General features: G+C 33.8%; 5 protein-coding genes and 1 long non-coding RNA gene across 14 annotated transcripts in view; 4 read left to right on the top strand and 2 right to left on the bottom strand.

The window, feature by feature from the left end:
- Positions 1–1,037: 1,037 nt before the first annotated feature.
- LOC126851511 (ceramide glucosyltransferase) lies at positions 1,038–5,660 on the top strand. Its single transcript, XM_050595565.1, has one exon. It carries the CDS (start codon positions 2,486–2,488, stop codon positions 3,680–3,682), a length of 1,197 nt encoding a protein of 398 aa, XP_050451522.1. The 5' UTR covers positions 1,038–2,485; the 3' UTR covers positions 3,683–5,660.
- Positions 5,661–8,187: 2,527 nt separating this feature from the next.
- On the bottom strand, positions 8,188–11,824 carry LOC126851515 (uncharacterized). Its single transcript, XR_007687684.1, has 3 exons — positions 11,614–11,824; positions 10,325–10,484; positions 8,188–9,195 (listed from the first exon to the last, which is right to left on the bottom strand). It is a non-coding gene; the product is annotated as an uncharacterized LOC126851515 (long non-coding RNA).
- Positions 11,825–12,685: 861 nt separating this feature from the next.
- LOC126851514 (putative acyl-CoA-binding protein) lies at positions 12,686–14,187 on the top strand. Its single transcript, XM_050595573.1, has 3 exons — positions 12,686–12,884; positions 13,575–13,689; positions 13,781–14,187. The coding sequence occupies exons 1-3, from the start codon at positions 12,870–12,872 to the stop codon at positions 13,918–13,920; spliced, it is 270 nt and encodes an 89-aa protein (XP_050451530.1). The 5' UTR covers positions 12,686–12,869; the 3' UTR covers positions 13,921–14,187.
- Positions 13,856–21,225, bottom strand: LOC126851512 (dnaJ homolog subfamily B member 6-like). Of its 6 annotated transcripts, none has more exons than XM_050595566.1 (8): positions 20,816–21,223; positions 17,830–17,931; positions 17,533–17,642; positions 17,090–17,200; positions 16,103–16,279; positions 15,762–16,020; positions 15,597–15,686; positions 13,856–15,253 (listed from the first exon to the last, which is right to left on the bottom strand). In XM_050595566.1, exons 2-8 carry the CDS (start codon positions 17,892–17,894, stop codon positions 15,088–15,090), a joined length of 978 nt encoding a protein of 325 aa, XP_050451523.1. In that variant the 5' UTR covers positions 17,895–17,931; positions 20,816–21,223; the 3' UTR covers positions 13,856–15,087. The 6 variants fall into 6 exon arrangements, 5 of the variants coding, with proteins under 5 accessions (XP_050451523.1, XP_050451524.1, XP_050451525.1 ...); XM_050595567.1 differs by lacking the exon at positions 20,816–21,223 and adding an exon at positions 20,336–20,499; XM_050595568.1 differs by lacking the exon at positions 20,816–21,223 and adding an exon at positions 18,732–19,240.
- A 114-nt stretch (positions 21,226–21,339) lies between these two features.
- On the top strand, positions 21,340–23,638 carry LOC126851513 (actin-related protein 2/3 complex subunit 4). 2 transcript variants are annotated; one of them, XM_050595571.1, is made up of 5 exons: positions 21,340–21,463; positions 21,675–21,983; positions 22,247–22,573; positions 22,672–22,842; positions 22,928–23,638. In XM_050595571.1, exons 2-5 carry the CDS (start codon positions 21,981–21,983, stop codon positions 22,931–22,933), a joined length of 507 nt encoding a protein of 168 aa, XP_050451528.1. In that variant the 5' UTR covers positions 21,340–21,463; positions 21,675–21,980; the 3' UTR covers positions 22,934–23,638. The 2 variants fall into 2 exon arrangements, with proteins under 2 accessions (XP_050451528.1, XP_050451529.1); XM_050595572.1 differs by lacking the exon at positions 21,340–21,463 and having other exon boundaries at positions 21,499–21,983.
- A 900-nt stretch (positions 23,639–24,538) lies between these two features.
- The window catches only part of LOC126851509 (nuclear factor 1 X-type), a 28,814-nt gene continuing 26,153 nt past the window's right edge, over positions 24,539–27,199 (top strand). For 2 of the 3 annotated variants that reach the window (XM_050595560.1, XM_050595559.1), the window contains exons 1-2: positions 24,539–24,809; positions 25,030–26,414. In XM_050595560.1, coding sequence (XP_050451517.1) covers positions 26,334–26,414 — 81 coding nt within the window. In that variant the 5' untranslated portion in view covers positions 24,539–24,809; positions 25,030–26,333. The remainder of the gene's footprint in view (positions 24,810–25,029; positions 26,415–27,199) is intronic. The other variant, XM_050595564.1, reaches the window with a different exon arrangement.

Genomic DNA, 27,199 nt, shown 5'->3' with positions numbered 1-27,199 from the left:
AATAAGAATATTTATTGTGATAAAATTACATAATACAAATAATATAAAAAGACAAATGTGTAATTATTAATGTATAATATGTGCAAACTTATGATAAACATATAGCAATATTTATGTATATAAAAATAATATTCATTTGTGCTTTTTCTTTTTTAAAGATGTTTTGGCTGTATAATAGTAACATCAAAATAATAGAAAGTAAAAATTACTTATAAATAAATTACTTTTTACATCCTTCGATATATGTGGCGTCGAGTAATATATTTCAAGAGAATATTGTGAGTGAAAATAATTATTATAAAATAATATAAACTAACAATATAAATAACTGCTTTATATATTTCAACAAACTCGATATTTAAAAATAACACATTAACAAAAAATTCAAGTACAATAAAAGATAAAGGGAAGAAGAAATTTATTTCGATTACTTGAGTATTACAGAAAATATACATAATTCTAGAAATTTTATAACTTTCCAAGATGTTACTAACTGCTCAATTACAGCTACGAGAAAGCAACGTTTTAAATAAAAATTGAAAAAATCCGATAACTGGTAGATAGAGGATAATATGCCGAGAAGTAAAATATTTTAAATTGCGCGCAACTGTAATTTCGACTTGGTGTACTCTTATTGGCCATGTATATATATATATACAGTGTATTTTAAAGTACTATTTTGTATGAAATGTTTTAAACTGATAGAATGAGACAAAATATATCCGGTATCCGATGATTGCATATGTAACCGATCATCGTCGATTTGCTGCGGCTATTTTTCTCTTTGATAATCCAAAAAATAAATCTGTACTCTCTTGCTGGCATTGAATTATATAAATATAAATATATATATATATATATATATATATATATAAATATAAATATATATATATATATATTGGAAGAAGAGCCATGAACTATGATAAAGACGAACGGTCTCTAAGAGGGGGATGTTCTCTGTCTTTCTAATATATATAACTTTTATTTCGCTCTCTATTATTTCTATTTATTTCTTTTATCTCTGTTCGAAACAGAAACAGCATCATCTCTTAGCAGCTATCTCCCTCGGCTCGAGATCATTGGGCAGGATCCCCGCACTTGCGCGCTTTCCAATATATTGTATGTATAGTTCAATGGCTGTTTGTTATCTAGTTATAGGCAAGGTGCAATTGAATCGAAGATAGACGAGGTAACCTGCATATCAAATAAATGAGTCATCTGTGACGAAATAAAAGTGTATACGAGGAATGACGGAGGGAGGAAGAGAGAAAAGGGAAAGAAGAGAGAGAATCGACAGAGTCCAATGAGCAGTGACAGGTGACAAGAACGGGACGCGTTACTGGCACAGGCGCTGCGCGCGCCATGTTAAGAGGCATTTCTGGTTTCATCGCGGGGGCGGAGGCGAGGGCGAGAGGCGAGACGCAAACCGTTCCGCTTTACCGTCAAGCGTCAAGATCCGCAAAGGTCCCTTTCGCTTTCCGTCTCTCTCCATGTCTCGATTCGCGTGACGCGTGACTAGGACGGGAGACTCGATGAATGCCGGAGGAGAGATAATAGTGCGGTAATAGTGCGATTCGCCAGAGTGTGAGAGAGAAAAAAAAAGTGTCAATGCCACGAACTAGCGCGGAGAAAAGTGACGGTGTGACCGGCAAAGGCAAAGGCAAAGGCAAAGGTAAAGGCAAAGGTAAAGGTAAAGCATCGAGTGACTGCGCGTCCTCTCGTACCTCTCATACTCGGTGCAAGATCAAGCCGGTGGACGATGCTCGGCTCGTACATTGTCGACTCGGCGCTTACTCCAAGCGCCCCGTTCGCCCGACGGAAATCTCATTTCAAGCAAGAGCGAAGCATCCGCGGCACGGACGGATCGCGCAGTTGACGCGAACGACGCGAATGACGCGCCTGGACAACTCGGACGCCGCGGTTGTGGACGCGAGGTGGAGGTTATCTAGAGGCTGCTAGAGTAAATTAGAGCGAAAAATAAGGGGCAACGACGCGTCGGACGGCCCGGTTAAAGGTTGTGAATGCGTTTCAACAAGAGAGTACGTTGCCGCCGTCGTCGTCGTCGCCGCCGCCGTCGTCGTCGTCGTCGTGGCGGTCGCAGTCGCCGTTGCAGCTGCGGCTGCCCCGAGGAAACGATAACCATCACCGATGAGTAGAGTGTACGACGCATCGAGTCGCGTCGAGTTGGGTGCGTGCCGCGAACAGACCGATCAGCAACCAGTGCGATAATGTCCGAGTACGAGGATGACGCCCGGATGTTAGATACGTCCGCACGCGAGCAGCGAAAACGGAACGGAGAAGAAAGATAAAGGGAAAGAGTAAGAGGCTGTGGCCGATTGGCGTGTGAGGTGCATCGGGCGCACTGGCACGCTAGATCTGGCTAGATTGCGTGGTGCGGCGAATATCTATAGGCCTAAAGAGGCCTTCGCTTTTGCCTGCCCCTTGCCCCTTGCCCGCCCCTCGCCCTTTGCTTCGCTTCTAGAAAATGAACTTCATGTTATATACTCTTTACGTCTTCGCGATATTCTTTATGATATTCTGGTCAGGCATGTGGGTCGTGCACGTGCTGGCGTTGATCGCCGGCCGCTGGAAGCTACATCGCAAGATGAATCAAGCGCCGAGTTACGAGACGCCGTTACCGGGGGTTTCCGTCATAAAGCCCTTGATGGGAGTCGATCCGAATCTCTTTGGCAATCTCGAGACCTTCTTCATCATGGAGTATCCCCGATACGAGCTTCTATTTTGCGTGGAGGACGATTCCGATCCCGTGCTCATGCTGGTGCGCAAACTCATGGAGAAATATCCGGAAGCCGACGCCAGACTCTTTGTCGGTGGATGCAACGTGGGGGTAAATCCCAAGATCAACAATATGCAGCCGGCATACGAGGCCGCCAAATATGAGCTCGTGCTTATCAGCGATAGCGGTATACGCATGAAGGAGGACACTCTGCTGGATATGGTGAATCATATGACGGATAAAGTGGCCCTCGTTCATCAGATGCCGTTCACCTGCGATCGCGAGGGTTTCGCCGCCGCGTACGAGAAGATCTTCTTCGGTACGGTACAATCCCGGATGTACCTGGCCGCGGACTTGCTTAGGATAAATTGTCATACCGGCATGTCGGCCCTACTGAGGAAGTGCATTCTCGACGATGTCGGTGGTTTGAAAGCGTTCGGCATCTATCTCGCCGAAGACTTTTTCTACGCCAAGTCGTTGACCGATCATGGCTGGCACATCACCGTCTCCTCGCAACCAGCGTTACAAAACAGCGGTCATTGCGAGGTCACGTCCTTCCAAGCGAGACTACGACGATGGGCCAAGCTGCGGGTGGCCATGCTACCCACCACCATCGTTTTCGAGCCGCTCAGCGAATGCCTCATCCTGGGCGGCTTCGCTTCCTGGGCGGCTAGCGTGCTGTTCGAATGGGATTCTCTAGTTTTTTATCTAGTGCACGTACTCTTGTGGTTTATGTTCGATTGGACGCTACTGTGCGTCGTGCAAAACGGTCCGCTGCCCTTCAATAAACTCGAATTTGTGTGCGGTTGGTGGCTCAGCGAGATTACGAGACCGTATCTTTTCCTTCAGGCTGTTTTGGATCCTCTTATACAGTGGCGTTCGCGCGTATATAAGCTCAAATGGGGCGGCGTCGCTGAAGAAGTTAAGGCGAAAGTCAAATATTAAAAAATCTACACCCTGTATGCGTCTGTCTGTGTGTGTGGGTGTGTGTGTGTGTGTCAAATTAAACAGAGAAGCAGAGGCAACGTTCCCCACTTATTTGACTTATTAACTTTAATCAACTAATTATTATAGTTATTAACGTTAATTAACTAATAAATTTTCATATTAGGTATAATTCCAGTCACATCGCAGCTTTTAGTTTATCCTTCTTTCAGTAAAAAAAAAAAAAAAAAAAAAGTTTTTTTTTTTATTTTAATTTATAACCGATAAAGAATCGAAACAAAAACTTTTGCAAACTTGAAATTGATTACATTTTTATTTGCGATTTAATTACCAAAGTATATTGGTAGCTTGACTGAAAAAATTCAATGGGTTCCGAACAAATAAAATTGTCATAATATAATATATATGCGAAATAATTCGGATGCCTCGCTTACGCATACGTTATACGATTATTGTTATACGCGTTTTACAATTTATCGCGCTAATCGATCCAGCGGGTCCAACTTTATGAGAGGAGAATTGATTCTTCTTTTAATATATAATACAAAATGTCAAGAAATATATTTCAGACAAATCGTATATAGATTTTAAATCATTATTAAGTTTCGTTAAAGATTATACGTAAATTCAAAAGAATATTTTAGGAAAAAAATGGCACAAGTCATAGTATTACATTCAATGTAAAAAATAGAGTCAAAAGCTTACTTGCACAAAGTTAGCCGAATCGATCTGTACGCGTATTATTTCCATCGTGTCACGATATGCTCAACTTAAATAGCGATGTGCAACGTATAAGATTTTTTTCTTTGTAAAGATATTATTTATTTGTAATAGTTTTTATAGATACGTAAAACTAGTCGCGAATTTTAAGTATACAGGTCGGCGATATCGTTCCTTTTCGCGGCGATCGCACGACATTTTTGTCTTTCCACATGCGTCGCATTCTGTATTAATTAAAATGTATTAAGGTGCGCACGAATATATGTATTATAGTTAAAAAGATTAGAGAGATAAATAAATATTGCCAGATACGAAGTCTGGAGGAGCGCGGTTTTTCGAAGGTTTTTTTAACAATTGGAAATAGCAGATTGAGGATAAACATTCTCGTACACACACATCTCGGTTGTATAAATTTAAATTTAAATTTATTGTATAAATGTGTTCCGTGTATGTATGTATGTATGTATGTATGTATGTATGTATGTATGTATGTATGTACGTGTGTGTAAATATATATACCATTAATGTATACATAGGCACATGTATTTTTGTCTCGTATCTATTTATTTCTCAATTTTCTGCAGTCTTACAAAATGCAAAATTATAACTGACCTAGAAACTTGGTAAAGTCTCTCGCGTGAAGTATATATGTATACGATAATAAGATTACGTAATACATTCGTTACCGCTGATTTATCAAAACTGTACTCACGCTGTACTTAACGTTGGATACACATATGTTTGTATATAGTAAACATCAATTATCTGGGCACCGATAATCCAAATATTGATTCCTTCAACGATCGACGTTCGCGAATGTGCGCGTATGTATACGTGTGTATAGAAAAATTCTCTTAATTTACATTAAAATCATTGATACAATTTTTTTATATAATGTTTACATGTTTACATTGCTTTATTTAATACATTTTTTTTGTTTGGAAAATTTTTATTTGGTTTGCGGATAATCTTGATAACATATCTTTCTTTATCATTGCCTTTCTCAGCTTATCCCGATAATCGATGTTTTTTTTATACTTTTGTCACAATTACTAGGAACGAGCCTTCCATAATGCGCTTGCGACATTCGTTTAAAACTCGAATAACGCACAGTTAGAACGATATATAAGGCCCCGACTTAATCTCCCGAATTTATAAACGAGTAACTATTATTGGAGTCCCGCAAACGTTAGGCTCTCTCTCTGTACACGTTATTACGAAACTTTCAAATAAAGCAGAAGCAATAAATACCAATTAACGATGAGTATCATTTGATTTGATATTTTTAACATCTACTTTATCGTATCGATATATTTATTATATGAAAGACAACGGATTTCAAATATGCGATACGTTATAGAAATCCCTCTTTGTTTCAGCGAAGTCAAAGGTTGTTCGAGATTCATAAACGGAAGCTCCAAATAGAATAATTACACAAATTAAAATTTTTTTTTCCTATCTTTTTGATATATTCAAGGGTTGATACTATCATTACAGGATACTATCCAATTAATATGACTATCGAATCAATGACTATTATTATTGAGTTTCATACATTTGTATACATAATTGGTATTTTGTGAAATTCTTCAATGATTCTTCGATATTAGATGATTATATTAAATGGAAAAGATTGTTTTTCGCAACGACACTGAAATATAAATTCTTTCATCGAATATAAAATACATTCCGCGAGAGTTGTTAAGAAAACAATAAAAATATATCAATACACGTACAATTGACGTATCATCTTGCGGTACAAGTTTGGCTGATTAATGTGTTTCTGATCTCATATAAATTTATTTTAATCAAGATAATTTATCTTAAAAGATGTAACATTCGTGAAACATATAAATAAAAGGTTTCGTTTCATTAATTTACTTTTTTTTTTCATTAGATAAAACACGTGCATTGATATATTCATTGTGTACTTATGACACATTCTAAATGTAAAACAATACATGAATATGGTTGATAGGATAAGAAGGTGATTGTTTATCATGCCAGCTATACAATTACAAGCTAGAGGGTGAATCAGCGAAGCAATATCGCAGATAAATCATTGAGTCATTACGACTTGCCGGTTTTAAATTACTCGCAAATCATTGAATCATTACGAGCTCTTATCATATCGATCCATTTTGATCTGCAATCAATAGCTTTTTTTAACGATATCTTTTTCTCTCCTTTTTTCAATCGATCAAAGTATCTTCCGTTATGTTAAAGAACAATGCGTTTGTCCCGACGTGCGCGTAAATAGCATATAAATGACTGCATTTCATAAATATTGAAAAGCGCTGACGAAGCACATTTTCCTTATTAGCATTGTTCAGAAATGTCAGTCGTGCGAGAGACATATTTTTCTGTGACGATTTGAAGCGCATCTAAAATAACACTGTCAAATACGATAAAGTAACAAATTTTTGCATCATTTTCGACCTTTGAGTGTATTTCGTATACATCATACAATAGGCAGTAATGTGGCCAGACAAATAATTTGCTCGTTATTACACATAATTACATGTAATTCGTTTTAAAATACCATATAAATGTGTCTGTCGCACGGTGCAATTGTAACAAACAAGCGCATATCTATACAAGGACGCGTACGTATATGCATTTGCCTTACATCATTTTATATGCAACTACAATATTCTATTTTTAAGGTGTGGCAAGCACGATCATAGTAAATCTCATCTAATTTAAATAAATGTTTATGTTGATTTCTTGCAGTTTTCATTTTTCTAATATATGTATAATATGTATATATGTGGATCTCGATGTAGATCTTACATAAAGAAGAAACACGCGCGTATCTCATTAAGGAATTTATATTTCCGATATTGATATAGAGAACAAATAGACTTATCTATCTTGAAGTAAATTATCGAGTATTACTACATCGATTGACACGTCAAATGATACGAATCGAAGCAATACGTGATTCATATACATATATTGAATTCTATCAAACTATTTATCTGTAGCCCGAGTGACACGTGCAAGAGTGTCTCACTCTCCAAAATTTGTACATGTATTGCGGAATTACTAGAAAATCCAAGTAATTTTAAGTAATTCCATGCAATGTGCGTATAATTCTAAGTAATGCGACAGGATTACGTGTAATACGAAACAATTTCGTGCAATATAAAAGTAATTCCATATAATATTATTAACGTAAAGTAATTTCTCGTAATGCGAATGTATTTGTTTATAATTTTTTGTAAATAAAGTAGATAATCATATACAGAATGTCTCGCAGTTTGAATATTCAAGCTAAATATTTTCTTTATTCAAACTAAAATTCTCTTATTTATTAAAATAAAATACTAATTTAAAGTTTTGCAAAATGTCAATACTATATTATCTGTAATAATATTTTATAAAATTTTTTGTATCATTTCAAAAATGATGTCAACATTTTTTTCAAATGAAATATATTTAAATATTAGTATTATTTAATTTAGTAAGAAAAATAATTTTCAAGTCTACTTAAATCAACTTTAAAAAAAACTATTTTTATTAAAAACCTTATTTAACATTATTTAATAAAATAAAATTTGATATTGAAAATTAAAATTTATTTTTTTTAGACTGCATACATATGCACTCAGCACCTCATGTACATATGCACATAGTGCATTTTTGCTTGTGTACAATCATATCAAATTTTATTTTATTAAATTAAAAAAAATTATTTTTCTGACTTGTTACTTATCTATCTGAAATATTAATAAATTTAAGTCTCAGAGAATTATTCAGGTATATTTAAAAGACATTCTAAAAACGTCATAACATCATTTTTATTTTTTAAGACGCTTTAATCTTAACACATAATGTGAAATAATACATAATGCGAAATAATACGTAATGCGAAATAATACAACGTAATGCGAAGTAACTGCGTAAATAATTCCAGAAAAAATGTGCATTACGATAGTGAGATATACCCCTTGGACGCGTGTATCTTTTGCGCTTATACAAGACTCTTCTCTCTCTTTCTTCGGAAAAGCTTTACAGAGTTGAAAATGATATTTTTTCAACCGATAAAGATATTATCAAGTTTGTATAACATCATATATCGTTTGTTTTCAAACATTTGAATCTTACAATTCGCTCTTGTATAAATACGATTTTTTTTTAAATTGTATATACTATTTGTAAAAGCATTTACATACATTCTTTCTCTTTTTTTCTTTCTCTGTTAATTCAGATTCGGGATACAACAGTATGTAAGCAAAACATATTATAATATTCGCGCGAGTAAAATCTTTATAGAATACTTGATAGAATTCAATATATATGAATCACGTATTTATTTCACACAAGAAATATGCATATATATATTCTCTTGACATTTCGAGAGATCTTACAAATGCAAGAGATTCTTCAAATTTTTTAAATGACGTAGTGTCATTATGGATGATATCAAGATTTATTATAAAAATATCACGCGATATTCCTTAAAATCTCAACTCGTGAGGCATATTTTTCAATTGAATCGAGATAAGCTCGATAATTCGATTCTTTATCTTAATGTTTTGAAATTTTATTAGGATTTAATAAAAATTCATAATTATTATATCGATACTTTGCAATCCGTCATTATCCGCCTTCGTCTGGAGCCAATTCGTATCCAACAGTTTAATACTTCATTATATATTTGTTTTGCTGCTTAAGCGGATTATTATTATTGTTTCGTCTCTTCATCACTGTAGTATTATTGTCACATATTATTCCTCCGGTGATATTATAGTAATGCGGAAACAGTTGTATCATATATAAAATTTAATCTGAAAAACATATTTATTTGCATTATAAATGAGTTATATTTATCATTTCTTACTTTTGACATATTGTCCTTAATTGTAATTGTACGTGGCTTAATGCACGTTAGTAATAAATCGACATATTAGTATAAATGAATTTCTAAGTCATGCGTATATTTTTTTTTCTAAGTTTAGTAATTTTTATAACTTTCAACTGAATATTGTAAAGACACGTTAAAAAACATAAATTTCGAGTTAAATCTCTCTCAAACTTGATTTTATAAATCTTTTCATATATGAGCACAAAGTATATTATAATTATTGCACCTTAATGTATGTATATACATATATATCTATATATATGAATTTGCAAAGACAGAAATGAAAGAGAGAGAAAGAAAGTAAGAGAGAATAATAATTGCGTGTATATGAAAGAGAAACGAGGAAGAATGTGTATTTTTTATCTTCATGGCTAACAACAGTTTACTGGTTTTAAAAACATTTACCTATATCTTGCATACGATATTTGTCCTCGAATTTATCCTATGAACAAATTTAGTTTTACAATTCCAGATTATTTTATCAACTTTCCGAATATAAGTTTGCAATGCGATAATATATGATAAATAAAAATAGAGTCGCAGAAAATGCCAACGATAATTTATATCGCAATATATATTTCTTTACATTCTCTTATATTTAATTCATATTTTTTATATCAAAAATCTTTTTTTTTTTTTTAAACAATCATAGCTACGAACAACGTCGAGAAAAAGACTATCATCCGCACATGTTCAAGAAACGATTTTTTAAAATGAAATGTTATGCGTAACGAGTGAGCGATGCCTTGTCAAAAACTACCATTTTTTAAGAAGTAAAAAATTAAATCGCTATAGTAAATATAGTGATGCCAATGTATTAAATTTATTCTAATATTAAGAGAAAATTTGCATTTTATTTAATATATTATCGTGTGGCTGTGAATCGATAATCTCATGGAGAGAGAGAAAAAATTTGAAAGTAAATAAATTACTTACTTTTTCTTCTCCCCAATATTTCAACAATATATGATTAAGCAATGGACGGCATCGTATCGAAATATAATAATAATAGCGATTAAAGATGTGCGACTTTAAACACCAATATAAATTACCATTCTGTGGAGTTTTAATTTCTTTACTCGATCATTGTATATTATTTATTCAATATCTTGAAAGTTCTAGGTTTGAAAAGATGATACATCCATTTCGGGAACTCGAATACAAAAAGATACAGTAATGCACTTATTCATCCGTGTCTCTTGATTGCCAAATCTGTCGATAAAATAAAATTAGTTGAACATATAAACATTCTTAAAAACTGAATACTTAAGTTTGTAAAAAATTTTATGTTAAAAACTTTATGATAAAAAGATTATGCTATTCTTTCCCATACTGCTGTTTTTCTTCTCCCTACATATTTATTATCACATATAATTTAATTATTGATGTATAAAATAAAGTAAAAGGTTAAATTAAAATAATCATATGGACAAATGTGTATTATATATATTTTTTTAAATCACATTTGCATCAAGTATATTTATAATAGCGCGTTTTACAATGAACCATTTGATTCCAAGTTTCTTTTTTCTTTGAATAAATTATTGAAATGAAGAAAAGGAATGTGTTATTCTTAAAGAACGTGTATACAAATAGAACGAGTATGACCACATAAAAAGTGTGCGGCTTGCAGCATATACTTGTATCATGCATACGCAATGCTACATTATGAAACCTTATCCTATTCTATGTTGGATTGTATTATGCTATGCTCTGCCGCATTCCAATGTGTTATATTATATTATAGTATGTGTCTCACACAGACATAATATTCATAAATCATATGAATAATACGATGGAATGAGAAAGAGAGAAGCACGAATTTTGCATTCCTTAAACGATCACAATAGATATATTTCACGATATCGTCAAAGACATACTTTGAAAAGCAATATGAATTATAATTAGAAAAAGCTCCAAGATTAAATCGATTGTTTTATACTCGTAATGTTTAATTGTGTGATAGCTATACTTTGAATTTCGGGATACGATAACGAGAACACGTACACTGTGAATCGAATTGTCAAGGGTAAAAATACTGCAATACGACGCGGTGTGGTGCAGTCTATCAGTTATGAGGAAATGATAAGACAAAAACGTAATAGACATGTCATTCGATATGTATACTTTTTATAGCAACAATCAGCGAAATCAGAGCCGTTTCTCGCAGATCATATAATAGTTTTGTATTTTTGCTTGCACGTAATCGAATTATGTCTCTTAATTGATTCTTCTTTATCGCACTATCGATTACTCATACTTTACGACAGGTATGTACATTTATTCTTGTATAATTATAGAAAATTAAGGATTGAGTCATTTTATGTAACTTTGACATTACCTCGGTCATCTAAACTCTCAATTGAAAAATTTACGACGTCATATATCTTGATCCGTCTAGAGTTGCTGATAGTTTGCGTAGGTCTCATTGTATTTCTCGTGGCTGTATAATGTGGTTGTATAAATTTAAAACCTTCAATGCATAGCCTATTGTTAGTATATGTATGCGCGTGCGAAAAGAGAGAGAGAGAGAGAGAGAGAGAGAGAAAGAGAATTGAATAAAAGTGATTATTCATATATTTCGAATTTCTCATAAATACATCATTTTTTAATTCAAAATGTCAAGCAAAGATAATAAAATTGCAAATTTTGTTGAGAATTTATTAAAAATATATATATTTTTTTATATATAAAACAATTTCGAGTCATATTTTATATAATTGATAAATTATAAATAAAATTTCTCTAGTAAGAAAAGACACCGGGCTATCAATTGCTGATTGGATATTCCAATCCGCCATATGTAATAGCCAATGAGAATACGCTCCGATATTCTGATTATGGGTCTGTTCTTATTAGGCTGCGGTCGGGAAGACTCCAGCACTAGAAGCATTGCATTAACCAATCAGAATAAAGAAGTCTTCTTTACTATCTACCTTTTCTGTCCTGATTGGTCAATTAAACACTTTGAAGCATTTCTAACGTCTTCCCATCCGCGTAGCTTTGTTTAATAAAATTTTTAAACGTAATCTTTCTTTTAGGTAAATATCTTGGCTTATGCTATGTTGAAAAATTTTATTTTCAACTTTTCTATTACGTCAAGCTTTTCAATAATCGTAATTTCATAAAATACAAACTAAAGTGAAACATTTGTGACATAAAATAAGAAACACATGTGTGATATTGATGTATTAATGTGATATGATTGTATTAATAAATTATCTTTCTTCATATCTTAGATTTTGTTTAAAAAAAATGTTTATTCCTTACCATGTTTTCTTCACTAAAATATCTGTACATTTTCGAAATAATATTATTCGCAATAAATTAATTGAAGCATTAATCGAATCTAGCGATGATTTATAGCGATGATTTCACTTATTCCAAAGGTCGCTCGATAATGCCCACATTAAATATTACTCATTGCATTAAGCTGAATGTTAAGAGGACCACGTATACGGCCACGTACGTACTTGTCCTTATCGTAAGCTTTCGTCGACACGAGTATATACCGTGCAACCCCTTATTCTCGTACGATTCTTTCCTCAGGATAATCATCGTTATAACTTGAGTTTCAGAGTGCTATCATTTTCTACCATGTCACTGGATGAAGTAAGAATTAAATTTATTTCTCTGCTTGACGAAAAAATTCGATTATATTATAGGCGGAACAAATATATATCACGTGAAATTGTTTTCGGATCAGTTAGTTTATTATTAGTGAATGAAGTTTGACTAGGCCTAGAGTGAAATGTAAAACTAGTGACGTTCGTGACAATTGCAAATCTTTTTTTATACTTACTTTTTTTAGATTTACAATAAGTATTGCACGTAGAACTTAATTATTTTCGAAATTGTTTCAAAAAGATAATATACTAATGTAGCGCAAAAAGAATATGCTTATTTTTTATAAAAAAATTATCTTGTTAATCTTAGATTTGCTTGTTTCTTCTCCCTCTCTAATGATAAATCTAAGACAGAAAGAGGAAAAAATTCACTAGCCTAGAACGGAGGTTAGGTAAACTATGAGATTGATAGTTTATGAAAGCTTGATAGATAAATCAGTCATTAATTATGTAGCGATTGAGTCGCAATCTTATTATATAAAGACAGAGGAAAAGAAAACTGATCAGATTTTAATAAACTGTATTAGTATATGCTATTTCTCACCCGACAAATCGAAATTGCATACTTATTACTTTGATTCAATAATGTTACTATTCATTAGATAGAAAAAAAAGTATGAAATAGAAAGAAATTATTTTATGTAAATCGATTGTATAAATATTTTTTTTTTCTCAGAAATTTAATCATGCGGCCATAGCGGTAAAAGAATTGGCTGCACAGCCAGAAGACGAGCATCTGCTTGAACTCTATGCATTGTACAAACAATCCACTGTCGGTGATTGCAACACAGGTTCATTTTCACAGAAATTTTGCATAAAATTCATTATTTATCATGTATATTCTCATATGTACCAATAATGTCTTTCAATTTTTTTTATTAGAGAGGCCTGGTATGCTGGATTTTAAAGGAAAAGCAAAGTGGGATGCTTGGAGCGATAAAAAAGGTCTGGGACAAGAAACAGCGAAAGAGCAATATATTGCTAAAGTGGAATCATTAATAGCTTCAATTGGAAAGAAGTAGTCGATTCGTTATCACGCATATATGTGCGCATAAATATTTGCATGTAATCTCACTGAAATGTTTGTGAAACTTTTCATTTTTAATGGAAAGTGCAAAAAGTTTTATGTACGCACATGTGAATGATTGCATACAGATGCAATATGAATTATATCAATTTTCTATTGTTAGCAACTACACGCACTTATATAGAGTGCATATTTTTGTTTTGTTCATTTATAAATTTTGTATTCACTTTATTACAGTCAGCATAAAATTACTTCTCGCATATGTCTCTCTGTCATAATTAATTTCCTTCCTTAACAAACAATAATTTAACTTTTGCCCTTTGCATTTCAGTCCCATACTAAAGTTTCACTCATTCCGACTCAAGATTATTAGTGTACATTTAATGTATTTTTATATATATAACATTTTTCTTATCATTATATACACATATGGAAATACAACTAATCAAAGGAAATAGTTTCCTAACACACTTCCAACGATATATTTCAGCGTGTGTGTATTTAGCTAAAACTTAAATTGGTAAATAACACTATAGCCAACGCGAGAATAAAAATACGCAGCAACGAAAATAAATTATAACTATTAACCGATACGAAAATGTAAAAGACATTTTTGTTTGAGAAATTATAAGTTTGCATCAGTTCTGTATACCTAGTTTAACCGAAATTTAAGTTAGCGCAAGCAATCATCAGTTTGACATTTTACAACTATTGGTAGAGACGAGGCGGATGTTACTTGCAAATTGTAAAGATTGGATTAGCAGCGTAAGCGATACGCTATCACGAGTACCTAACTCGACTCGAACATCTCATTGTTTTATAAAACTAAATGATTCAATGATAATGGATAGCGCGCCGCTTCGCTTTCGAAACCAAAAACTGACAAATTTTGTCTTTTGAAATGAATTTTATTGACCGAACCGCGTGGATACGTCAAAAAAACCAATTGGATATTTTTTTCTCTCTCTCTCCCCCTTTTATGTAATAACTCATATATAAATTGGCAATATTTTTTGAATTTCTATTAGATAAGTAGACAATGGAGATAATAGTGACATGTATATATATAAATTGAAAATTTGAATTAAATTACATCAATCGAGTACATTAGGAGCGTATACTTGTCGTGACTCGAATATATAAGGAACTTGACAAGAGCAATTTATTTCCTCTTACTTCTATCGTGCTTCTTACTCGTGTGCGGATGATGACGCGTCTTAACTCTGCTAGCTTTTAGATAGTCGTGGATCGCATTCGAGCTGAGGTTACCCATCGTGTTATCATTGGAGTTCTCACAGACTTGACGACTCGTCGATGCTTCGTCGAACCTAATACACACATAAACAAACGAGATGACGGAAAATCAAAGTTCGTGAGAGGCAATTTTGCTCTTCTTTTATTGTTAAATTCCAATTATTAACGCTCCGATCACTCGGGCTTAGAGAGCCTATCTCACTATCATCGATTGTCAATTTCAATGAATAAAACGCGTTAAAAACTAATGTTACGTTCTGATGTTCTTGATGAAACTATTGCGAGGGAGAGGAGAATATGTCGGGAGATATCAACGCGAATACCAGGTACTCGTTTGCTGATGTTCGAACCGTGATGACAGGAATTTCTCAATTGCCAAGGAGAGATCGAGCGAATGAGATGAGTTTTTAACTGTACGTTATTGACTGTGGTACGCCGTTCACCGTCTTTGATTTCAGTACATCGTTTTCGTAAGACATTATAGTTTCTTTTCCATTTTCATAGACTCTGCAAAAAAAAAAAGGGAGAACAGTTAGATAGAATATATAATGCCATTAGAGATTTCTGCATTATCAGACATACTTTTTGGTCGTAATTTTCTTTCCATCAATGAAACGAGTCGAGGTACTAGTACGTTTCACAGCAGCACCACCACTCGCTCCGTCGAAACTGGTGAAAGTACCGAAAGAGGTAAAGTTTCCTGCGCCGCCGGCATTCTCCATTAGATTATCGAACGGCAAACGAAAGCCGAATCCAAAGGGACCAAAGAAGGAAGTACTCAGACTATTGCTAGTAGGATGGCCATGTCTCCCCGTACCGCCTCTCCGTGGACCGTGAAAACCTGTGAAATTCGACAATCGCGTATTTTTATGTATTCATCATATATATTAATTATTGAAGTTGCGCGTGTGTACACAACTTACCGGCAAACAAATCTTCAAAGGGAATACCGTCGAAAAATTCTCTAAATACTTCCTCGGGGTCTCTAAAAACGAATGTGCCAGCAAAGTGCGGATCAAAATCATCTCCATGGCGTCGTTTACCTCCGGGCATTTGAAGACCTTCTTTGCCATACTGATCGTAAACACGTCTCTTCTTTTCTAAAAATTTCCAAGCAAAACGATTATTACTTTTCAATGGCATTATCACAAAATTTTTTTTCCTTTCAATCAAAACTCAACAAGCGTGATTTCCGCAAAATTTGCCGCAAGGTTAGTCCAATATTAATCGATAAATTGAAATACAAGAGAAAACTGAGAAAAATTTCATAGACGCATATCAACAACGCTCGAGGATTTATCACGACTGATATGTCGCTTAGTTTAGCTTACCTATGCTTAGCTATAACATGTTGATTGTTTTTATCAAGAGTTTTTATAACTATTTCAATCGAATAATAATTTATTAGCTGTTAAGACACGCTGACAATAGAATACAGGCAGGGTTAACTGCAACGTGGTAGTTATTCAGCGTGATAATAAAGATTAGGGAAAAAGATTACGCAAAGTTTCTTCCACTACCATTTTTATAGGAATAAAAAGGATGAGCGATCGGATATGCATTCTGTTTGTGTACTCGGATGCAGTGTCGTTTTAATAATAAAAATAATAATAAAAAAAGAAACAAAATCACACATTGTAGCACAATTTTTATAAATAGCGCCGTGTTTGCGCAAATAAACATTGATTTTGAAAATATTAATCGGTCTCGCTCTTGCGTCGCGTTATATTCCGCGCTTTCATTCCGTGCGCGTTTAAATTTTTTCGTAAAAAAATGGAGAAGAGAGAGGCGGATATACACATTTTGTGTGGCGCAATACTAAGGCAAGAAAAAAAGAGAAAAGAAAACTACAGTATACAAAATGTTTTGAGCACTCTGCAAATCGTATTTCTTTTTTTTTCAAGTGATACCGAAATATCGCTGGAAAGGAGAATCAAAGAAACTCCGGAAGGTGAATCCACGGCCGGGTCTTGACGCCGCCTTCTGATATAAGCGCTGATCGTAAGTGCGTCTCTTCACATCTGGAAAGATTTTCTATATCGCCCCGATTTTCTCTTATAAATTATACGCACTCTCCTCGTTCTTTTAAATTTTTCGCCAATCTATAATTTATATTCTCGGAACGAATATTTTGTATGATGTTTCGGTTAAAAAAAAAGAAAAAAAAACGGCAGCTTCAATCTCCTTTAATCCTAGAAATCTGCTATGCTTTTATATAATCTAATTAAGGCATGTCGTGTTGTGTTCCAAGATATCAATCGTATTGTGCTTTGCGGCTAAAAAATGAATTCTCGACGACAATCGCATTGTGTCCTTTCGATCTGATTTATTTATTATCATAGGACGCACTTACCATCGCTTAAAACTTCATAAGCTTCTGAGATTTCCTTGAATCTTCTATTTGCCTCTTCTAAATTATCGGGATTCTTGTCTGGATGCCATTTCAATGCCAACTTTCTATACCTACGAAACGGAAATGCCGGATATTGCGTTAGCGATGCTTATTAAAAACATTCGATCAATCGTAAGATTAGATCGTATTATTTTGTAAGATTTCAAAACATGAAAATTTACTTGCAATCTCCAATTTCACAAAATTAGATACAAATTAGATTAACAAATTAGCTAACAAGAAACAAATTAAACTTACGCTTTTTTTATATCAGCACTAGAAACGGTCCGCTGTACTTCGAGCACTTTGTAATAGTCGACCATCGTTCAGCACGTTTGGAATCAGGACTTAGGAAACCACCTGTGAACAATGCAAATCATTATTATTATAGTTGATGCGAGCTGACTAACGGGCGAGAATCGAGATTGTATAATACAATATTGCAAGGAGACACGATGAAAAATCTCAATATTAAATTGCTGTCCTTTTGGGTGACGCGACATCGATATCTTCGCTCATATAATGATTTCTAATGTTTTGACGAATAATTTATCACGATTCTGCGTCATTGACTGGCGCAGTATAGCGTTATAATATACGACGCAAATAATAAATGTCATTAACAATTTAAATGGACCGCAAGCAAGAATAGATAGCGCATTATCGCTCTAATTACACAGTATCATATTTTTTGGTTGAGTATGATAAATGCAATATACACGCAATGATGAAAATTTAAGTGTTTGCAAACTCGAGATGAGAGCGACGAAATTGCTAAAGTTAGCCAGGTCGACTATCGAAAATAGTTGAAAGCATTGGATGTAGAGATTATTACGAATACAAAGTCTCGTCGGGCCTATCTAGGGTTTTGTTTATCGATGTATCGCTAATTGCCACGCAAATTAAACAAAATGAAAAATAAAAAAACAAACGAAAATGTACCGCGCGATTTCTTCAACAATTTTCGCTCCTTACTAACGTAACGTGTTTTACGCTATTTTAACTAATCACTGATACTACTTTTGCTTTCGATAATTCTGACTCTCTGCCAAATAGAGATCTATATACATACTTGATCTCTTTTTCTCCAACTCTCTGAGAGAAGGATTACTAGAGACGAAGAGAGATGATAAAGATAAAAAACTAATATGTGCTTTTACCTAGTTATAATGCTAAGCTGATTATGAATGAGTCACGCTACTTTTGGATTTGATTTTTGGTCTATCTACGTTGCCTACGCGTTTTGCGGGTCTGTCATGTAAAGTCGTAGCCAATGTGCTCGTCATCTCAACGTGGGTCGTCTCGCGACCACGTAATCCTATGTATGTATCTCCCGCCTGCGTAACGACTACGAATTTCGTTTTATCTAGATATTTAAAGTCCCCACTCTTATCGTTGTATCACCGTGTTATTGCAAAAAGATTTCTCTCAAAAGTTCCGGTTGATTTGTTTTCCCTATCTCTCGAGTCAAATATGACCTTGAGTTTTCACAACTCGCTTCTAAATCAAACGAGTTCTCCAATCGATCAAACTCACGAGGGCCGAAAATTATTACGGAAGGAAATATATTTGGCAATCCGAAAGAGAGTACGCATTTTCGAGGATGAATGAGAGCGAAGCGATTCTAGTGGGCGTCCTTATGTTCTTGCAGAGAAGCGTGACGTCAGTTTTACATATTTGGCCAGAGAACGACATATCGAAGGAAAAGGATTTCGCGCGACGCAACGCCTCGTATCTTCGCTTGCGCGCAAACTTTTTCCACGTGTTGTCCTCGTTGCAAGTATAATCTAAATATCAATGTATATGTGTATACATTCCCTCTTCCTCTTTCTAGATAGCGCTACAGATAGCCGGTTAATCGAATGCGCTCACACACACATATACACGTACATTTTTCCAATATTATACCTATAATTTAAACATAAAATTTTAAAACATTTTTGTAATTTGCTAAAAATTAACATTTCGCATTTGTATAGAAGAGAAACAATCGAAAGTATAATTATATTTTGCATAAAATCATTATTTCAACATTAATTTGAATAACAAATGTGTAAATAAAATAAAAGAGAAAACTAATAATTATAGTAAACTTTAATATCTCTATCAATATATATGTTATTTTATAAAATTAAACAGAAAAAATAAAATATTTTTGCTCGAGAGAAAAATGTATGTACATTTTGAATTTATTTTTAATTTAAATTCACAATTGCATTGTGCTTTATCTTGCATAAAATAAGGAGAAAATTAAAGAGGAAAGAAAAAAGTGTGCTCTTTCACCTATTTCAAATATAAACCAATGTATAAGATTCTAATCCAATGTCAAAAACAAATAAATTGTAATATATTATAGATTCGCAATCCAGGTAAAATTCTAAAATATTGTTTTAAATGTTTGCCAAATGTTTTGCATCGTACCTTTGAATACAATTATCGAAATATTGCTAATTCTTTCGATTACACAATATTATACAATTTGTACTTCAATGTTATTGTTCTTGACATTGAGTCGTATTCTGTGCTTTAGTCGTCACTAACTGAATTGTTATAGTATAGAACTAAAGCCCATAATTATAAAGTTTTTAAACTATAGATTCCTATTGCGGAAAGAATTGTTTGGCTGTGCACAAATTCCTTTCTTCTCTTGTAACCCTTCGTTGCATCTAATAATATATTGTCATTGCTACAGCGATAATGTTATCAATAGTTGATGGAATCATTGGTTTATTATTAACGATAGGCAATAGTCTCTGATAAGTACCTATGGTGATTTGACACATTTCAGCATCTGTGATAAACTCAATGACAGCACACAAGATGAAATTTCCTTCAATTATATACCTATTCAATTATATCTTGTCCTGTAATTTCACTCGATTAACTTACTGCAATGTACAAACGCGCGCTTTATCATAAACTAAAAGTAACTGGCGTGTACTTGAATCTCTCCAGTTTCAATTGATTACTGATACTAGATAACGCTTCAGCGAATATATAATAGAGAATATATAAGGCGTACTTTTACATGTCTTCGCGCATAGCTAGTTTTGCGTCGAATTTAGAAGATGCGAATGTTTAATGCGAAATAACTGGAAAGGATGTTTTTCTTCGAAAGTTTGTTCGTTTCTAGGAGGTTGAAGCGTGTGCAAAAAAAGAAATGCTAAATTCTCATAGCTAAAAAGAGATATTGCGCGCAATCTTCTCTGACATACTCTATTAACAAAGTATCTTTGGGACTCACCGAAAATGGTTCCTGTTTCGTTGCGTATTATCGTCAATCGTCAAATTTTAATCGATTTTAATAGATGGTAAAAGTAAACCGTCTTGTTCCTCTTGTATGGAAAGAAAGCACACGTTTGCGGACAAAAGTGGAGATACGCGACAATGCCGTGAAGTTGCCTCAAACAAAGTTCGATTATTCAATATGCGAACAATGTTTTTCGATATCTCTAGATGTTTCTAGTATTTGGTACTGTATTCATGCGCCTTAACATCTTGAAGTTTCTCGAACGTATCTCGTCTAAATATTTATTGTCGTTTAAAAAGATTTTCAAGCTACCAGCGATCTACACAGTAATTAAGATCTTACAAGTAATAAATACAGTAATTAAGACGTTATAATGAACAAAATCTGTGCGATTAATAATCGCTGTTCGGCCATCTTAAAGCTGTATATTACACTATAGATTGCGAGCTTGGTTGCGGTTAAGATTACGGTTGATAGTTGCGGATTGACCAATCAGAGCAAAGCAGCTTGCCAGTTGATTGGTCAATCCGCAACTGTCAACCGTAAACCGTAACCGCAACCTGGAACCTATAGTGTAATACATCCTTTACTCTAGACATTCAATCCTCTTCCGCTTCATCCCCGAGGCAATCGTTATTTTATGTAATATGAAAATTTATATTAATCTAATATAAAAATCTCATCTATTTTCAATTCTCTGATTCGCCTAATAGAAACACTTTATTTAAACATTTTTAGTTTATTTAAAGCTTTTTTAAAACTTTGTCAACTTGTTTATTTTTTATGTAAAATACAAACTAAAGATGTTGTTAATAAATAACTATTTAATTTGGTTGTTGGATTACTTCAATAGTTTAGTAAGGAAAAACGAGAAAAGACCGGCCCAGGAACCGCCGTTTTCCCTTATTATGCCACTTTGGCAAATAAAAATGAACTGCACATGCGCGAGTGAGCTATGTGACTACTAACTAAAGTAAATCTGAGTAATCAGAGTACTTAAACGTTGAACAAATCGGGATTTATAGGCTGGGAGAATTGAAAATGTACTGACTGATGTAATGTTTTCTATCGTATATCTCATAAGCAGTAGAAAACTCGACAAGCTTTTAAAAATCGATACATTAGTCAACACGAACTTTGTGAGTTATCGTTTGCAAATATGGTAAGTGATTTTATTCAAAGAATTGTCCTTTTGATCGACTAGCTTATGAAAATTATTTTTAACTGATTGTGTAGGTTTTGATGACGATTTGATTATATTCTTTAAATCTTACTCTTGAATAAAGCTTGAATTTTTTTCTAACTAGTTGTGTGTACTGTAGTGTAATGTAGTGTTATCTAGAAACAGAACATTTGTACATTTTTACAACAATTAATTGTAAGAATTAAATATAGTATCAAACATTTTTCTTGTTTGTTTTGCAGTCGGGAACGCTAAAACCTTATTTGACAGCAGTTAGACGTACGCTTACTGCTGCCATGTGTCTGGAGAATTTTTCCTCTCAAATTGTGGAAAAGCACAATAAACCTGAAGTGGAAGTAAGGGCGAGCAAAGAATTGCTTTTGACACCTATCTTGATAAGTAGAAATGATAAGGAGAAAGTCTTGATTGAATCTAGTATAAACAGTATGAGAATAAGTATTGCCGTGAAGCAAGCCGATGATCTAGAAAAGATTCTTTGTCATAATTTTACAAGATTTATGACAATGAGAGCCGAACATTTTATGATACTCAGAAGAAAACCAGTAGAGGCAAGTAATTAAAAACTATGTGTTTTTAAACTTTTTACAAAATTTATACATAATTATATTTTGATATTATCAAATTGATATTTTATACAATATTTTAGGGCTATGACATTAGTTTTTTAATAACTAATATTCATGTTGAGCAAATGTACAAACATAAGATAGTAGATTTTGTTATTCACTTTATGGAAGAGATTGACAGAGAAATTAGCGAAATGAAATTATCGGTTAATGCTAGAGCACGCATATGTGCGGAGGAATTCTTAAAAAGAGTGAGTATTAGGTTATATTTGGTCATTGTTTTTATTAAGTTTGCAATATTATGCATTTAACATTAAATTTTTAATTTTTTTTCAGTTTTAATCTATGTATGGGGATTATTAACAATAAATAATTCGAAGAATTAAAACACAACAAATGCGTTACGCATTGATATTGTCCATTGTATAACATTGAACGATAATTCTGACGAAATTAAGTAAGACATTTTTATAAAATATCCAATGGAATATATCTTTTTTGTATTGCCACTTGGATTATTCCATGTTAAATAAAACGTTATATTAACATAAGTAAGCATAGTGTTATAAGCAAATTTTGTTACATAATTCAAGCAATATTAAAAAGTTGAATATTGCTATATAAATATTTATGATGCGAATAATTTTTAAGCATTTATTTTATAAAACTAGATAGATAAACTGAATAAAAAAATAATTTGAAAATAAATGTAAAACCATTTATTTATATAGCATATTTTTTATGAAAAATATGATAATTGAGTAATTTAATATGTAAGAGTTTAATTAGTTTTAAGCAAATTCACGAGTTTGAGTAAAATTTTTTTTCAATTTGGACTATTTGACATGGAATAATTAATTTTTATCAATGTCGAATGTTTTTACAAAATCACGATTAATTGACACACATACTATCATATAACATACATTTATACATACCTACGTATTACATATACTTTCAATTCTAATGCTCTTATTACATAAAATTATATCAAATTTATATTCATTAGAAATGTTTGAATAATTTTTATTATCATGGAAATTGCTTTGTCAGTTGTATTTATTATAGTTAAACTTTATTAGATATTAAATAATTTTGGATATTAAATAATTTTCTTTTAAAATTTGAATTTATATACTTTTTACTTTTTCTAAATTTTTTACAATTTTATAATATACATCTAATTGAAATAACATTCAAATTGCATTTTTATAGAAGATATAAAAATATTTCATCCAGGTTTGATGAAACTATAATCTTTAATTTTAATAATTTTTTATTGTGCAATAAATAAAATATGTATCAAGAAATTGTAATTTTTTTGAAAACTAATAAAAAGTTTTATTGACAAACAAAATAATAATAATGAATATATAATGTATAGATATGCGCTAAAAAGTCGATCCAAGATTTTTGAAACTAATGACATTATGAATACATACATATATATATATATATATATATATATATATATATATATATTTTTATTATTATTATGATAAACTCACATAATGAACGTTACATATGTTTTGATAGTATTGTATCATACGACAAATACCGTGTTTTCAATTGGTAATGGATGAGCCTTCGTAGCTGCAACTTGACCAACGCTTCTGTATATTGTGTAGAATGCAATGATTACGTTCACGATAGCTCTGTAAATTCTCTGTGCGAAAGATTTCCTTTTTATATATTTATGATTAATCGATCTCCAAACGTCAATGATGATTTATGAGTGTTTATCAACTACGTGAACATGTAAGTTATTTCTCCTGAATTTATATTGAGATTTTTATATTTATTATTTCATTTTTTTTATCTGAAACGAATCTTTACAATATTATAATAAGTTTTCCATTTAAGGAGTTCATTGTGCTATTACAATTGTGTTTTTTTAATTTGCAGTAATTATAGATAAAAAATTATTTTACTCGGAAACTACGTTTTAATTGGTTGAATAACTGTGCTGATGATATTAGTTTTTCAATATATTCAGATCTTTTTGAAAGAAATAGAGAGTTTTTCCTTTATCGACAAGTCTACAATAGCTATACTTTGCAATTAACAAATGCATTCATTATTGATGAAAATTGACACAAACAAGTAGACGTTAAACCATTTTAATATTTGTGACCAATGAAACGATAGTAAATTTTTATAAAACGGACGCAAGATTTTCGAGATTCGTATTATGGACTATCCCAGCAAACGAATAAACGTACGTATATCTTTATTTCATTAAATAAACTTATAATATAATGTACAATCATTATGTATTTTTCTCGCGACATTTATTTCGAAGTAGATTTTTAAATATCGATTTTGTCTGTTTTATATTTTGTTTTTGCGCAATTTGTGCATTATCTAAAAATCTATTATTTATTATTCTGTTGTCTCATTCATTTGATTTTCATTACGTTTCTATATTATCGTGGCAGAGATTACAGTCTGATATCGAGCTTGCGCGACGCTTTTTACGCCGACGCCAACGCCGACGCCGACGCCGACGCTGATGCTGACGCCGACGCCGACGCAGCTTTCGTGGTTTGGACTCGACGTAGTCCGTAGCTTGGCGTCTTCCGATCGAGCGCAGAGAAACTAAAAGGAACCGAGAGCGTAAGAGTTCTCTTGATCATTATTGTCATCATCGTCGCCGTATTTGCATCGATGTGACAACAAAGACAATCTCAAAATTGCGCGGCAAAAGGAGAGAGAAAGAAAACGCAAATCAAAGATACAGATGGGACGAAATAGAGAGAGTGGAAAGAAACGAAGAATCGAAACGATAAAATTAAAGAAAAAGAAGACGAAGAATATAGACAGGAAAGAAGGGCAAAGGTAAAGAGGACATTTCTAACGACAAGAAGAAAAGAAGCGAAATCGAGGAGAATAGAGGAAGGGGTGAAAGTCGACTTAAGGAAAAGCCGAAAAGGGAGGGAGAGTGTGCGAAAGAGGTACGACAGAGAAGGGGCGATAGAGTGTGTTTGTGGGGGAGAATCGCGACACTCTGCGTGCGGCACGAGAGAGAAACGCAGAGGAGATCCGAAATCGAAAAGAAATTCTCAACTGCGGCTAGATAGGATGCGTGTGCTTGGGTGCGGCGTCTCGTCACCACCCGACAAACGACAACAGTTTAGCAGCGTCGATAGCGCTCGTAATATCACCCGTACCAACGCCGGCGAGGCCGGTGTCGAGAACGACAGTTTCGCGAGAACATTTACCGAGAGCGCGGAATCATTCGCTAGAGGTGCAAGCAGCACGCTCGTCGTCGGCCGAGTCGTCAAAGACGAGGGGAAGAGCGAGGAAAACCGGAAGAGATCTCTTCGGGGTTTGAAAGATCGCCGTCACTGCGACACCACATCGTTCGGACTTGCTTCGAAAGTTGGCGAACGAGAATACATTCGAACCACGTGTTTTACGCTCGAAAAGTCGCGGAAACAGTTGTACGGTATTTTCGCGATCGACAGCGTTCCTTCGACGAGTGGTGCGATTCTTAGGACACGGTCTTTCGCGATCGACATTTTCTGCAACCGGCATCCAAATTGAGAGAGAGCCCGTTCTTCCCTACATGACAATAATCATCGTCGTCGTTGTCGTCGTCGGATCTGGGAGTTGAAGCGCGTCGTGGACGACGAGCGCGGCGTCGAGCGGCATCGAGCGGTATCAAACGGCGTCGGACAGCGGCGACGGGGTCGTGATCAGCCGGCTCCAGCCTGGCTCTCAGACTACGTCCAGACTACTCATGTTCATCCCAGACACCCTGAGAAGCTGCATGGTGGAACCGGATGTCTCGACTTACCTGCAGGCTCCTTCCGTCGGACAGGTGCTTAGATATTTAATCGTATCTTTTTGTTTCTTTCATCTAGTTCTCTAGTATGTTTACATTCTCGCTCTTGTAGATGATTTTTCGCTTATGTAGAGATAATTTTGCAGTTTTGCGCTTCTGTTATTTCTTTGTTATTACCGCGATATGCGGTACAAGTATTCTTTTTTTTTTTTCTTTTTTTAATAGGTAGATGACAACAGACGAAAAATGCATCGACGAGAAAAAGATATAAGCGCGCGTTTTGATCGTTGCGCGCGTTTCGATGCTATTTACGCGCGGCCAATCTTTCTTATCTCGAGATATATTAAGATTATAATAAGATTGTGATATATGCAAAACAAATTTTAGACTATAGCTCTATCAAACATATTACAATATTTTTCCTTCTTCTCGCATCATCTTTGACTCTTTGATTTTCCTTTTTTTTTAACAAAGTTTTTCCTCTCCCTAATTATTCTTTTTTTTCCCGTTTCTTCGAGAAATATTTTGCGCCTGTAACACGGTTGGACAGCGCGCATCAAAATCATTCTTATTTGTATATTTTCTTAGATCTTAAAATTTTTCCAGTGTCAAAGATGGTATCGCAAATTTTGCATCTGAAAGGAAGGAAACTTTAGAATATCTCAGAAAAAAAGCAACAAGAGGGTTGAAATTGTGCTCGGTGTTGCGTTGCGTTGCGTGGCATTGCGTCGCGTAAAGTAGCGTCGTGTCGCGTCGCGTCGCGTCGCGTCGCGTCGCGTCGCGTCGCGTCGCATCGCATCGCATCGCGTCGGTTCGAGGGC

The sequence above is a fragment of the Cataglyphis hispanica genome, chromosome 8 (genome assembly GCF_021464435.1).
Source record: "Cataglyphis hispanica isolate Lineage 1 chromosome 8, ULB_Chis1_1.0, whole genome shotgun sequence".
Taxonomy (NCBI): domain Eukaryota; kingdom Metazoa; phylum Arthropoda; class Insecta; order Hymenoptera; family Formicidae; genus Cataglyphis; species Cataglyphis hispanica.
The sequence above is the reverse complement of the archived record's forward strand: the minus strand, read 5'-3'. Positions and strand labels throughout refer to the sequence as shown.